The 16,471-nt window shown below is 42.0% G+C and overlaps 1 protein-coding gene across 1 annotated transcript in view; it reads right to left on the reverse strand.

Moving 5' to 3' along the window:
- Positions 1-14,292, reverse strand: part of LOC141145015 (beta-Ala-His dipeptidase-like) — a 98,781-nt gene extending 84,489 nt beyond the window's left edge. Inside the window, exons 1-2 of the mRNA XM_073631248.1 lie at positions 14,134-14,292; positions 12,490-12,593 (exon numbers count right to left, since the gene is read on the reverse strand). Of these exons, the coding sequence (XP_073487349.1) occupies positions 12,490-12,522 (33 nt within the window). The 5' untranslated portion in view covers positions 12,523-12,593; positions 14,134-14,292. The remainder of the gene's footprint in view (positions 1-12,489; positions 12,594-14,133) is intronic.
- Positions 14,293-16,471: the final 2,179 nt, after the last annotated feature.

Genomic DNA, 16,471 nt, shown 5'->3' on the forward strand with positions numbered 1-16,471 from the left:
AAACATTTTAAATTTTGACTCATCAATGCAAAGCACTTGCTGCCCATTTTCTGCACCCCAGTTCCTATGTTTTCATGCATATCTGAGTCGCTTAGTCTTGTTTCCATGTCAGAGGTATGGATTGTTGGCCACAATTCTTCCACGAAGACCACTTCTGGCCAGACTTCCCTGGACAGTAGATCAGTGTATCTGTGTCCCACTGGTTTCCGCCATTTCTGTGCTGATGGCACTGCTGGGCATCTTCTGATGTTAAATGCAAATAAGAATGATGCATCTTTCATCCGCTGCATTACATTTTCTTGGCTGACCACTGCATCTACGGTCCTCAACACTCCCCATTTCTTTGGGCTTCTTCAAAAGAGCTTGAACAATACATCTTGAAACCCCAGTCTGCTTTGAAATTTTTGCCTTGGAGAGCCATTGCTGATGCAGTATAACTACCTTGTTAGTTCAATCTTGCTATAGTGTATGATCTGTGACATGAAACAGTCTTCCACAACATCACCTTAGTAGCAGAGTTTGGCTTTTCCACGCTTAGTTTATTTATGTATTACAGGTATTTATATAGCGCCGTCAATTTATGCAGCACTTTACATATATATTGCACATTTATATCAGTCCCTAACCCTCAAGGAGTTTACAATCGAAGGTCCCTAACTCACATTTACATAATAGGGTCAATTTAGACAGGAGTGAATTAACCTACCAGCAGGTCTTTGGAGTGTGGGAAGAAACCCATGCAGGCACAGGGAGAACATGCAAACTCCACGCATGTAGTGCCGTGGTTGGTAGTCAAAAGACTTTAGTGCTGCGAGACGAAAGTGCTAACCTCCTACATAGCTGTTTCTGTTTCAGTTAATGATTGTGTTTAAAATTACATATGAAATAGATTCATTCATTGCATAGTACTGTACTTTTTTAATATAATTTTGCAGCTTTGTCGTTATTTATATTTTAAGATATATATATATCCACACACACATATAATATAATTTTTTTTTTTCCTAACATAAAGATAAGTATTTTATGTACGATATTTATTTATAACCCACAATATTAAGCAGATTTTCTTTTTACAAGGAGATAAGTGAAGCCCCGTACAGAATGAATGCAGTCTCACATGCAATTTCATTTGACTTTGTTATGTCTACTTTTAGTGGACCTGAGAGGAGCAGCTGACTCAGTGGTCTTTTATCTTAGTAATGACAACCCCTGCCTGACCATGTGCTACTGGAAATTACTCCACTAGGGAGCAAAGGATATGTGTGTCATGTATATGTCCTTCTTAAGTAATTTAAAGTAAGAGCAACAAAGAATATTACTTCTATGATAGATATTAGCAGTAGAAATCAGTAAAACATAGCTTACACTGACTCCCACCAGCGATAAAAGCGAATCCACCACAGAGACTACTTTTATCTAGCTAGCTGCTGCCATAACAACAATACTCTTTAAAGTGCCAACGTATAATGACGGCGGGCAGTCCGTAAGTAGTTAAAGCAGTTTTAAACCCAAAACCAATATATATTGCAGCTTACCAATCATTAGATGTGGTGGCTGCATTAGTTTTCTCTTCTTAGGCTTTTCCCCTTCTGTTTGCACCTGGTAATCTGGCCAGTAACACACCTCCGGTATTAGAGTGCCCCACTCTGGAAGAAGGCATACAGGAAGCAACTTTGGACAGCAGCATTGTTATTCTGAGGGGAGGGGAGTGTTAGATGAACTAGCAGATTTAGGTACACTAACAAACTAAACACAAGCAGTTACAGCACCAGTTTTTTTCCTTTTTGGATAAAGGTTTTACATAAATAAAAGCTGATCATCGCAAGTACCCCTGTCAATGGTAATAGGTTTATTTCAACACTCCTAACGGATATATTTGCAGGAAAGCTTGTTCTATTGAAAAATAACAGACTTACTGGCTGGATAACCAGATACAAATAGAAGAAAGAAAGCTCTAAAAAAAAAAAAAAATTGAGGCAGCCATCACATCTAAGAATCGGTAAGCTGCAATATAATAAATCTTTGCTTTTGGGTTTTATGCCACTTTAACTCAGAGAATTAAGCTGGCGATACAATGAGCGAATGTCAATTTGTTTAAATTGGGCACCACTAATTTCAACATAGTTCGATTAAAAAAAAAAAAAAAAAAAGGAATGGGGCAGAAAATTGTCTGAATCCAATTAGATGCAGGCACTGTTCAAGTGGTTGTATACTGCTGGACAGTTTTTGTTTTTGTTCCCCGCAAGGTAAAGACAAAGGGGTTGATTTACTAAAGGCAAATAGACTGTGCACTTTGCAAACTGCGGTTGCACTGAATGAATGAATGACTTGTATAGCGCTACAAATGCGAACTGAATCGCCTCAAGGCGCTAGATCCGTCCTGTGTTGTCCTGCTGCTTAGAAGAGGTAGGTCTTGAGGACTCTGCAAGTGCAGTTGCTCCAGACTTTAGTAAATGATGTAAAGCTTCACTTTGCAGAGAATACCCAATCATGTGCAAGGAAAATGTTAAAAAACAGCTGGTTGAACGTCCGTCTTCTATCAAAGGGGCATGTCCAGAAAGGGTCTGCCGACTGGCATCTGAACAGGGCTCTAAGCCAATGGCTGAGAGAGCTAACTGGTGTGTTCTGGCGGGGGGGGGGGGGGGGGGGGGGGCGCCCCCGTCAGAATGCAATAGCTCAGCGGGATGATCACTATACTAACATCAGATTGTTCGTACAGGATCTCCTCCCAAGCACCTCAGTTTTTTCATTCAGCCCGCTGAGTTAAAGAACAAAAAACAAAACCTGCTGGTGTGTACCAGGCTTTAGCCTGCAGCCCGAATTAAAGAAATGTATGCATGTTTGAACAGCTTAAGGAAAGCACCTAATTAGATGTTACTCCTTCTGCCTTTTGTAATGGAATAACTCCCTGTCCTCGTTAGGAGTAAGAATACAGGTTAAACGCGTTCAGTTTTCAATGAGACTAAAAGCTGAATTTCAGCAAATTTCATTGAATTTCAGCAAATTCAGTATGACCAGGGTGGCCCTGTTGAGAACATCCAGACTGACAAAAGTAGATTTTTTTAGCAGTTATTCTTCGAGAGTTCTGACGATTGATTTAGCTAACTGTTGGAATACAATAGCCATAGCTGGCAAATTGCTAGAATCTGTTGGATTTCTTTTATTAAACCCACAGGCTGAATGAGAGAAATCTATGCGTATGACCAGCTTAAGAGTAAATTACCATTTGTAGGGTCACGTCTGGTTAGGGGAAAAGCATAGCCTATTTTTAGAATTTGCATATTACACATTATAATTCTGAATTCCAGGTAGCTATAAAAAGACACAAATGAATGCAGCTCTGTGTTCCTTAAATACGTTTATAAATGTATTTTTATTTTTTACTTACAAGCGGTGCCTAAATCTGACCTGGTAATAGCCTCTTGCAGCCCTAGTACAGCAAAGTTGGAGAGTGAGAGAAAGAATCAGCAAAAGAAGCCAATCAGTTCATGTGCTGATGAGAAGCATTCTGATTGGTGGTGGTGCGTCCATACGGGCGCATGGGCGCCACCCCCTCTCTCCAGCCAGGCATCCAATCATAGCAGAGGACGGAAAGAGAGGATAGGAGAAGACATCGAGGAGCTGTCCCACCGAGACAGGTAAGTGCAGACAGCGGGCCGGCGGGGGGGCACACTGGCAGCATTTGATATGGCACAGTGGCTGCGTTTGATGGGGCACAGTGGGAGCAATTGATGGGCACAGTGGTGGCAATTGATTGGCACAGTGGCAGCAATTTATGGGCACAAGTGGCTGCATATGATGGGAACACGTGGCTGCATATGATGGGAACACGTGGCTGCATATGATGGGAACACGTGGCTGCATATGATGGGAACACGTGGCTGTATATGATGGGCACACGTGGCTGCATATGATAGGCACAATGGCTGCAACTGATGGGCACAATGGCTGCATTTAATGGGCTCAGTGAGGCTGCAATTGATGGGCTCAGTGAGGCTGCAATTGATGGGCTCAGTGAGGCTGCAATTGATGGGCTCAGTGAGGCTGCAATTGATGGGCTCAGTGAGGCTGCAATTGATGGGCTCAGTGAGGCTGCAATTGATGGGCTCAGTGAGGCTGCAATTGATGGGCTCAGTGAGGCTGCAATTGATGGGCTCAGTGAGGCTGCAATTGATGGGCTCAGTGAGGCTGCAATTGATGGGCTCAGAGAGGCTGCAATTGATGGGCTCAGAGAGGCTGCAATTGATGGGCTCAGAGAGGCTGCAATTGATGGGCTCAGAGAGGCTGCAATTGATGGGCTCAGAGAGGCTGCAATTGATGGGCTCAGAGAGGCTGCAATTGATGGGTTCAGAGAGGCTGCAATTGATGGGCTCAGAGAGGCTGCAATTGATGGGCTCAGAGAGGCTGCAATTGATGGGCTCAGAGAGGCTGCAATTGATGGGCTCAGTGAGGCTGCAATTGATTGGCTCAGTGAGGCTGCAATTGATGGGCTCAGTGAGGCTGCAATTGATGGGGGGATTTCAGTATTTTTCAGTTTGTTTGCGCCCCCCAAAAAGTTTTGAGCACCAGCCACCACTGATTCTGATAGGAAGACAGAGCAGAGTGACAGAGAGGAAAGCTTATCACTGTTATGCCTTTCTTTTAACTGTTTTGTCACAGGCTGGGAAATTTCCAAGATGATCTGGGTTTCAGAAAAAATTGGTTGACTGATGCTGACCATCAGACTGAGGACATCTAGCAGCAGGAAAAAATAGTACAGTTGAGAAATCTCTGGATTAAAGGTGAATCTTGCTGCAAACTCCTTTTTTTAAAATCTTTTAATTTGCTATTCATTTTTATCTTTCAAGTTTTGGCAGGAGTTCTGTTTAAAGTCATTTTTGATATGCTTCTCATTTTTTTTATTTGTGTGCCTCCATATTTATTATTTAATTAAATAGAGCTAATGCTCAACTTGTGGCGAACAGGGACTGCTGCACAGCAATTTGTCTGGTTGTTGCTGAACCAGCTGATTTTCAATCTGTGTATGGCCAGCTTGAAGGCTCCTGTATGGCAGTCTAAATAAGTGCTAAATTCAGTTACTATGTGATGCACAAGCCTGTTATAAACCTCCATTACCCTCCCTGACAAAGGAAAACCCATTTTGCTCCCCCTCCAAGAGGGGCAGCTCACAGTTGGAGGTTTCAGCAACAGAAGCAGCACTGACAATATAGAAAGCATATCTCTTCCAGTAGTAATAATTAATATATAGTCGACAACCCATTAGATTGATATGCCACCCGGGGGGGAAGCAGATTTCAATGGATAGGTAATATCCATTGCATGTCTGGTTCCAACATGTAACCTCATAATTTGATTGATCAATATATGATTGCATTCATGAACAAAGTATCTCAGTGCTGCCAATCTATAATTTTCCATCTTGGCTAAATCTAAATTGAGTCTTAGGCCCCTTTCGAAGGGGGCTGTCCATGTACGGACTCCGCTTGCTCAGCGGGAGATCGATCCATTGATCCCCGCTGAGCCGGCAGATGACAGGTTCGTCTCCGCTCACTGTGGAGAGACAGACCTGTCAGAGCTCTGCTCTTTGGGAGATTGGATGAAAAAGGACTGCCTGTCCGTTTTCATCCGATCCGCCAGACGGATGGAAAATAGGGTTTCCATCTGTCTGCATTCAGCGGATCGGAGCGGTTCAGATGTCAGTGGACAAGTCGCTCCATAGACCTGCATGAAGCGTCTGTTCAGGTCCGCCTAAAAAACTGACAGGCGAACCTGTACGGTCTGCCCGTGTGAAAGGGGCCTAAATCTATTCGAAGGGATGTTATGGCTATTTAATTGTTTGCAGATTCAATCGTCTTGATCGAATCACATATCAATCAGATAAAAAAAAAAAAAACATCCAAGCATGTAAGGCTAACCATTAGAGACCACTTGATGCTTGGAATAAACTTCCAGCAGAGATAAGGAGCCAATCAACAGTAAATGGCTTTAAACACTCTTGGGACAAACAGATCTATACAAAAAAAAGTAATTGAAAAAAAAAGGATTATACACATATATATATATATATATATATATATATATATATATATATATATATATATATATATATATATATAAAATCATGTATTAAAAAAAAAAAAATAGCCAAATATATACCAGATTCAAACATGTCACATGATCCATTAAATGATTTTAAATTGCAAACACTTGTGGCCAAAAAAAAGAGGGGGGGGGGGGGGAATGCATACATATACGAGGCCCCCGGGAGAACATGGAAAAATGGAAAACATGGAAATAGACCACAAAACGAGATAGTAAACAAAAACAAAGAAAGTAGCTATAGATACGTGTACATATCAAAGGTATGTTTACATAAGAAAGTCTGATTTAAAGAAAATCTAATATAAGAAAGACATAATAAACCATCACTATGTATGATACGGAGGAAACGCATGAAATCGTAACAATTAAAAATAAATACAGCAAAAGTATATGTGCATATTGTTGTAAAGCAACCTTTAGTAGTAAAACTATGTTTATAAACAATGTCTAAAAATCGACCAAAATACATTAGAACATACCATGTTTATATGTAGGAACTTCAGTTCACAGAGTGCCACTAAAAACTATAAGGGCACAAATACAAAGTAGCGGTGTCATGATGTCTAGTAATCTCTATTAATTAGTAATGATTACATTAGAAAACACCGCTCTTTGACCACATGAACATACAGAAATGTTCACCAGAATACACAAACGAATGAAATATGGAAGAAAAGCGGCAGAGAAACAGCAGGAAGACAACGAGAAACCACTGAAACAGCAGGAAAATCACAGGAACAACCCCATAAAACATCAGTTTAAACATAAAAAATGCATATATATATATATATATATATATATATATATATATGAAAAAATCCAACCCCAACGAGTTATTCATAAAAATATGAGACATCCCACTCAAAGTTTAATCCTGCTGGTTTCCTGGGATTGCTGGGAAAAAATATAATAAACTTCCCTCTTGCAACATGCTCAAAATCTATCGCCTCCCCTAGGGGGAGACACTATAGCTTCGATCCCCTGAATAAAATAGACTGGAGACATTCTTGTTATGGACTATATTCCAATGTTTGGCTACAGACTCAATGGACTACTCAGTCTTTTTTCTGCCGTCACTTTTCTGTTTCTATCATTCTCACTTACCTCCTTCTATGGTTTTTCTTCACCGCTGGCTGAAGTAGAAAAATTTGATTTGTCACTTCTTTCTCACTAACAAGTGAGATTCTGATTTCTGAAAGTAAATAACTATTCCTTTATCTCCAGTAGCTCCAGCCAGGTGACCATTTGTTATGTTGATTTCTCCTGCATGTTGTCAGTGTTCTTTCTTTCTTTACATAAGAAACTAGCCCTCTGCTAACTGCTTGTGAGTGACAATAAAAGGAAAACACGAGACCAATCCCACCTATATCCTCCAGCACTTTACTACACCCGACATATGCCTTAACAGCCACAATGCAGATTTAAAGCAGTCACATGGTTAGTTGGTGGTGACAATGTAATTTCAGCCTGTACACTCTTCTACTTGATGCACAAAGGAATCATGGGGGGCCAAAGAATTAAAATATTGGTGTTTTGTATTGCTTATTTAAATTTCTATTTATACAGTTCATATTGGTTGTTTAACATTTTATTGTGCCTGGAATTCCATCTTAACCACTTAACTACGGGAAGAATTTACCCCCTTAATGACCAGAGCATTTTTTGCGATACAGCACTGCGTTGCTTTAACTGACAACTGTGCAGTCGTGTGACGTTACACCCAACAAAATTGATGTCCTTTTTTTCCCCTCAAATAGAGCTTTCTTTTGGTGGTATTTGATCACCTCTGCGGTTTTTATTTTTTGCGCTATAAACAAAAAAAGATTGAGAATGTTGAAAAAAAAAAAACAAAAAAAACACAACAATATTTTTTACTTTTTTGCTATAATAAATATCCCCCAAAGATATATAAAAAAAAAACCTAATTTCTTCCTCAGTTTAGGCCGATATGTATTCTTCTACATATTTTTAGTAAAAAAAAACCCCAAAAAAACGCAGTAAGTGTATATTGATTGGTTTGCGCAAAAGTTATAGCATCTACAAAATAGGGGATAGATTTATGGCATTTTTATTTATTTATTTATTTATTTTTATTAGTAATGGTGGCGATCTGCGATTTTTATCATGATTGTGACATTGCGGCGGACAGATCGGACACTTATGACACTATTTTGGGACCAGTGACATTTATACAGTGATCAGAACTCAAAATAGCCACTGATTACTGTATAAATGTCACTGGCAAGGAAAGGGGTTAAACACTAGGGAGCGATCAAGGGGTTAAGTGTGTTCCCTCAATGTGTTCTAACTGTAGGGGGGATGGGCTCACTAGAACGTGACAGAGATCACTGCTTCCGATGACAGGGAGCAGTAGCTCCCTGTCATGTTGCTAGGCAGAACAGGGAAATGCCTTGTTTCCATAGGCATCTCCACGTTCTGCCACTCCATGCCATGATCGCGGGCCACCGGCAGACATCGAGTACACGGGACTCGTGGGCACGCTCCTGCGGCATACGGCGTGCGCGCGCCCGCTAGCCTGCGATGACGGAGGGATGTACGGGTACGCCCGTTTGCGCAGCAGTGCCATTCTGCTGACCGCCGTGCAGCGGTCGGCAAGCAGTTAAAGTGAATGTGCAATCTCTTCAATGCTTTTTAGATATATGTGTACATACCCTTATTACATTCCCTGGCTCTGCTTCTTGCTTTGCAGTGCTCCACAATGCATATGCTTTCCTGCTCGCAATGCAAGTCTATCAGTAAGCCAACCAACTGCATTCACTGTCTTTCTTATATCTTATCAACAGTTGTTAGGCGAGGTAATCATTATAGAGTGTCTGCTTCCTCGCTAATCTACAATTCTCTGTATTTAATAAAAATTATGGAAGAGAAATCACATACACATGCATTGATTCCAAAAAATACTTTAAAGAGACCCTGTTATCAACCTGAAAAAAAGTTGCAGGTAAAAGCACAGAAAAGTCAACAATTCTAAATGCTTACTTGAAGTGTTTTCCCTTTCCATAAATGATTTTCAATTCTCTTACAATGCACCTTCAAACTTGCTATAAAATGTGACTGCTCCAGAAAAAATCATTCCCTAGCACAGCCGCTTCCCTCAGTACATCTCATATCATGCTGGCCCAGCTCCTCCAACCCCCCTTTTCATGTAGCAGCCAGGAGAGGAGCGAAGGAGAATAAAAAGGCATATCACCTGAGTGACAGCTCTGGGGCTTAAAGTGTTACTAAACCCAGGACCCTGCATTCACTATATCTGGTCTCCCACAGTACACAGAACATTGAAATGCAATTATTTTAGCAAATATAAACTGCTAAATACCTTTTCTCATCAGCAGTATATAGCAGTCTTGTGACCTCTATTAGTGTCTGGTTAAAGCTTGTAGGAGGAGTTTTCAATCTATTTTGATTGTCCCATGAGGCTGCAGGACCCCTGACCCTCTGTCTGGACAGTCCTGATTGGCCTTGTGCTGATCACATGCACCCTCCCAGGAAAAAAAACCTCAAGCAATACACACCAAACTGAGCATGTGCAGAGTGACTCCAACAGGAGATAGATTAGGGACTGTGGAAGAAGGGGAGGATCAGAGAAGAAGGGACCAAACAGCCTTATTACACAATGTACAGGATTAACCCCTTAGGTTTCACAGTGAATATAACAAGCATGCTTTACTGCATATGTAGGTTTATCTTACTGTTGTGAGTTATGTAACACTTTAAAATATGTTAAATGCTCATATAATCTTATCAGGGTAATGTAAATAACATAAGCTCTCATTCAGTTTTGTAAGGGTTTTTAACCACTTCAATACCAGGCACTTAGACACCTTCCTGCCCAGGCCAATTTTCAGCTTTCAGCGCTGTCGCAATTTGAATGACAATTGCGCGGTCATGCTACACTGTACCCAAACAAATTTTTTATCATTCTGTTCCCACAAATAGAGCTTTCCTTTGGTGGTATTTGATCACCTCTGGGATTTTTATTTTTTGCGCAACAAATAAAAAAAGACCGAAAATTTTGAAAAAAAAAAACAAAAAAAAAAAGTTTTTCTTTGTTTCTGTTAAAATTTTTTGTAAATAAGTAAGTTTTCTCCTTCAATGATGGGCACTGATAAGGCGGCACTGATGGGCACCTATGTGGTGGCACCAATGAGGTGGCACTGACGGGCACTGATAGGCAGCACTGATAGGTGGCACTGGTGGGCACTGACAGGTGGCACTGATGGGTTTGAACATGTGGATGGCCATGGGGTACATACCTGGCCATCCACATGTTGCCCCCTTCCCTGGTGGTCCTAGTGGCGGCCCTGGTGGTCCAGTGTGGTCATCTGAGGGGGGGGGGGCTGCGCTGATAAACAATCAGCACAGACCCCCCTGTCAGGAGAGCAGCCGATCGGCTCTCCTCTACTCGCGTCTGTCAGACGCGAGTGAGGAAAAGCTGATCAACGGCTCTTCCTATTTACATCGTGATCAGCCGTGATTGGACACGGCTGATCACGTGGTAAAGAGCCTCCGTCGGAGAGTGACTGACACACCACTCCACCGATCGCCGCGATGCGTGCCCGCACGGGTGCGCGGCAGCTGTTATCCTGAAGGACGTCATATGACGCCCAGTCAGGATAACTGAACCACCGCCTGGCACTCATTTTGCTATAGGCCAGGCGGGAAGTGGTTAAAGTGACACTAAACTGTTAAGGCTACTTTCACACCGAGCCGCCCGGCTGTTAGCAATAAAGTGCCGCTCGTATTTGCGGCGCATTAGCACTAGTTTTAGTGACGCTTTTTTCGGCCACTAGCGGGGCAGTTTTTACAGAAAAAAAGGGTAAAAACTCCAGTTGTGCTGCGCTTTCAAAGTGCTTTTCAAGAACTGCCCATTCATTGCAATGGGCAGGGCGTTTTGGGTGCGCTAAATATAGCGCTCCCACCCCACCCCAAGATGCTTCTTGCAGGACTTTTCATAACATAGTGTACCGCCCAAGTGTAAAAAGACACAATGCAATGAATTGGAGGCGGTTTTCAGGTGCAGAGGCTATTTCTAGCGCTAAAGCGCCTGAAAACTGCCCCAGTGTGAAAGGGGTCTTAGAAAAAAAAAAATATAGTATGTATTGTCAACTCAAAGAATAACCTTCTATTGCTTTCAGCCTCCTCTAATTTTGTTTTTAGCTGCTGTGATCTGACTTCTAGTTAGAGGTTGGCTACGTTTGTTCTCCATGGCTCCACATAGCAATGTGGTCACTCTCTCTTGCTCTGTCCTAAGATGAACTAGGGACTATAGACTGTGGGATTTGTAGTGTGCACAGAGCCGTGCACTGCAACCACAAGCACTTCTCGTTCCAAACCAATGAATGTGGGAGAGGAAAGGAGAAGTTCAGGAACTCACAAAGGACAATACAAGGAGGCAGAAAAACAGTTAGCCCTGGTTCACACTGCCGCCACTTGTCATGCTACTTCAGAGTTCAAAGTCGCATGACAAGTTGCACCCCATTAACTGCAATGGAACCGTTTTAATCGGTGCGACCAAATAGTTCCTTCGCTACTTTTGGTGCAACTTCAATACGGCTTGCATTAACTTCTGTTAAAGAAGTCGTATGCAAGCCGCAATGAAGTTGCGCAGGGATGTCGGATTTGAAGTTGTAGCAGTGTGAACCCAGGCTAAGAAACAAATGAATGAAAAATAGATTACAGGGATATTGAATAGTGGATGTATTTTGATTATTTTTGGAGAGTAGGGATAACATTCAGAGTCACTTTTCAGAACAAAACTTTTCTTAGATGTTATTAAAGCTAGTATAAAATATAGTTATATGTCTTTATAAACATAAGTAGAGTTATATACAGTGCCTCTAAGAAAAAAGGAAGATATATATTATCCTGCTGATGCTCAGGAATGGGGTGCCGGTGTTCTATTGAAAAATGCCTCCAATGGGTCTGCATGAAATATCACCATCCAGTATTGCATAATACGCTTAGAAAAATCGCCGTTCTCCCAGTCCAATCTATGTTGTTAACATTGTGCGAGATGGCCTCTCACACATGTTACCAACATAGACTAAACATATACGGTAGTTATATACACATACGTAAATATACATACATACATACACATATATATATATATATATATATATATATATATATATATATATACACACACACACACACACACACACACACACACACACACACACACACACACACACACACACACACAGTATAAAATAAAAGTGAACTAAAGCAATTCTATTTTCCTCCAGGTGAGGTCACTGCAGCAGCAATAAAAGTAATACACAAAATCAGCTCATTAAGTTATCAGACATTGGAACATACAATATACATGTATATGAATTAAGAAAGAGTGCAGGTCCTTACCATAGAGCAATGCCGAAGAGAGAGTTGCATCATTTTCCTGTCTATGTCGTTCTTGAAAAGCAGTAGTGTCGGATTTCTCCAGCTATATGTATAGTGTCAAACCACTCCACCAGAACAGAAAGAATTAAAATAGATTGATCCACATGAAGATACAGAAGAATATATATGCAGGAATCGGTAATATAAATGTAGTGCCAAAATAAATTTTGTAAGTGACACTTCTATCTTATGAACTGTCTATTTTTCCTAATGAAAGAAAAAATGTTTTTAGTGAGCATGCACAGAACTAATAGTGGCCATACACATAAAGATTTGTGAAGTACAGGCAAATAAAAGAAAAGGGATTCATCACATGAAAATATTAAACAATGCAACACATGATATTGTTCAGCACTCTGTGAACAGAAAATTTTGATCAAAAATACAATCAGTCATAAATCTAAACGTCTATTACAAATGATCATTTATTGGATCTGTATTAGGATCAGTTCTCCCAATACACACACAAATATTTCATTGAGCAATCGTAAAATTCTTCCATGGCCAATCAACTTGGCAGAGTCAGTCAATGAAGAATGCACTAAATTGCCTGAATAAAGGGTCCTAGGTTTGAGGATTTTTATTCAATCTGATCAATTTAGTTGCGTTGCATGATCAATCAAATGAGCATATCAATACGTATGTGATCACCAAGAACCATTTCACTAGGGAGTAGGAGCTTTGGCCACCATGCCCTTCCAGAGCCAGCTTCCTCCTCCCGATTTTGGCAGCCGCCCCCTAATGACACAACACCAGATCTTGCACATGTGCAAACCTAGATCTTGGGCCGTAATAGTTTTGCCCAGTCTCTCTTTCACAGTGGTGTCCAGCTGTAACATTGGACCCAATTTTTCCATTTTAGTCCTGAATAGATTATGTAAAAGCAGTCATGTACTGTAAACAGGGGTGAAATTTTATATTTAAATTCTCATAAAAATGCAGATTTCGATATGCCAGGAGACTAAGGACTAAGGGTCAGAAAAGTCAGAAGTGACGCCAAGCTTGGTATCCTTACCCAGTGGCGTCACTAGGGTTGGTGTCACCTGGTACAGTAAAACATGGTGTCACCAGCCACCCCCCTCCCCCATCGGGATCCAGTGGCGGCCCATCCATACAGGGCGCAGGGGCCCCGCCCCCCTAATCTATGCACCCAGTCCCTAATATACATGCAGAGCGCCTTATTGAGCACCAGCTGCCACTGTCGGGATCCCTGTTGTCACCCCTACCACCACCCAGCCACCAGCCCCACCACAATTCCCCCCCCCCCCCCCCCAATCGGGCTCTCTGGTGTCACTATCACTAGCACCCAACCACCCCACCCATTGGGCTCTCTGGTGTCACCCCTGCCACAACCCCCCCCCTCCCCATCAGGCTTACTTTTGTCACCCCCACCCAGCCACACCCACACCCACGGATGGGGGTGACACCATTCTGGTCAAATATCAGTTCTTACTTGATGGTGTCACCCCCGATGTGGCCTGCACCCCCCTAGCGACACCACTGTCCTTACCCATTCTAAGTGTAGACCTGTATGATGTAATCCTATTATTATTGCTGCATGCACAGTTAATGTATAGGCTATAAGGAGAAGACCATCATAGTTACCTGTGTCCTGTAGCTCAGGCAGCTTGTAGATCAGAGATGTGGATAGCCTGAAAATCTTTTCATTTGGTCAGAACTGACTGTATTATCACAAGTTTCTTCAGCTGAGTCTGACACATGAAGCTGGTTGTTGTAACCTCCCCCTGTCCTTTCCTACTTTCTCTTGACAAGCCCCCCCTGTACTTAACCCCCTGTAGAGTTGAGGAGAGGGGAGAGGGTTTTGTGCAAGTGTTGTTACACTGGTGGTGCAAAGATCACATTTAGGTTATCCAAAGTAAATAGATTTTTGGAGCTGAGAGCTATTCAAATATAGTATCAACATTCAGAGTGTGTGTGCACAGTGGTAAACTAAAGATCTGATTGGTGTTATCTACAAAGAAGTGATTGTTTTAGAGGGTTGGCAAATACAATTGCTGATCTTGGCCTTGGTAGATTAAAAAACAACAACATTCTGTCATGCTCAGCACTTTGTATATCCAGACCAGGAACATGCAAACTGTGTAAGAGTACAAACATTTAAAGTAGAATGCTATCTGAATGATATTTAGTAGGCTAAAGCCCCATGTATCATATGCAACTGCCACTTTTTTTCCCCACACGTCTAGGGGTCCTTTAACACATGGAGGCAGGACAGCCTTCCTGATCACCTGATCACCATGATTGGCTCTCAAATACATACAGAGACTGGGGACTGTCATGACAGCTAGGTCAGTGAGAACACTCAGCACAGAAACCTCGGCCACATACAGGGGCGGACTGATAACTCATGGGACCCCCGGGCAATAGGAGATTATGGGGCCCCCAGGCAATCAGAGATTATGGGGCCACACAGTATACACACACACAGTATACAATCACACAGTATACACATACATGTGCACACAGTATACACAGACAGATGTAAAAAAAAACACAGATTTATACATACTGTCCCTGGTTTTACTGAGGCTGGCAACCCTGATGGGGCCCAGTGCCCGAGTGGCTCAATGGTCAGTCCGCCCCTGGCCACATATGTACAGCTTGTGGGCGTTAAGGTCCACCCTCCCTGCCACTGCACATATGCATTACATTGTCAGCAAGATGTTGAATAAAATACTTGTTGTCATCCTTTGTTCCATCTCAGTGCTGCTAATCTCCTACAGCTCCTTAGCAGGCACATGTACTTCAGCAATGGCTGCATGTAATATCTCCTGATGGTGACAACAGTGGGCTATGTCTGCATAATGAGTGACCACACAGATGAGAAATTAGAGAGAGGACAGAGTGTTGTCACCCTGTAACAAAAAATGCTTGAATAAGGACCTTCATGTAGGATCACCATGTAAAATTTAATTAAAAGATGCAGTTTTAAAAAAATTAAAAATTATATTTGAAATTACATTAACCACTTGCTGCTCATCCGCCTGCCCAGAATGCACTGCAGGCAAGCAGCCGCAGTAGGCTAAGCGTTGCTACCTACTTCCAGGTTTAGGGTGCCCGCATGCGTGCCCCTTGCCCAGCACCCTCTTGGATTGTACACAGCAGGAGCCTGTCAGCAAGTCCCAGCCAATGATTCATGCCTGGGACCTGCTGATCGGCTGTGTGCAATCACAGAACAGAGCTCTTCTGTTGATAAACAATACAAAGCTCTGTAGCAAGGGAGGATCTGGCAGTTTCTCGTCCCTGCAAAGCAGGGATTATTATGATTGTTATTATGATTTCTATGTGTTCAGCTGCAGCACCCCTTGAAGATTGCTGTGATTGTAGTGTGGGTCTGGAAGATTTCATTGATGACCACTTTTAGTGGCTGACCCTTGATGTCTCCATAAAGAGTAGGGATGGGCCAAACGGACCCCTGTTCGGTTCACACCAGAACTTTCGAACACCGTGAATGTTCAGACTTGAATAATGAACCCCATTAAAGTCAATGGGACTGGAACATCAAAAATCAAAAGTGCCCATTTTGAAGGCTTATATGCAAGTAATTGGGCATACAATGGTTATAGGGGTCTGGGACCTGCCCTGGGGGACATGTATCAACAAAAAAAACATTTGGGAAAAACTTAATTTTTAAATGAGCAGTGATTTTTTTTGATTTTTAAAGTGAAAGCATAAAAATAAAAAATTCCTTCCAATATAGTGCCTGGGTGGTCCCCTTAGTCTACCTGTAATGTGGCAGATCTGTATCATGTCTCGAATCTGCTGCAGCAATAATTGCATTTATAAAGCCAAAAAAAAAATGAAATTTTCCCTGTAAGCTGACTTTATTTTGCTCAGCAACAGCTGGGGAGCCAGTGTGTGACGAGGCCACAATGTAGTGCACTGGGAACAAGATTAGAGATTTTTTGGATACATTCTGGTG

The sequence above is a fragment of the Aquarana catesbeiana genome, linkage group LG05, assembly GCF_042186555.1.
Source record: "Aquarana catesbeiana isolate 2022-GZ linkage group LG05, ASM4218655v1, whole genome shotgun sequence".
Lineage (NCBI taxonomy): Eukaryota > Metazoa > Chordata > Amphibia > Anura > Ranidae > Aquarana > Aquarana catesbeiana.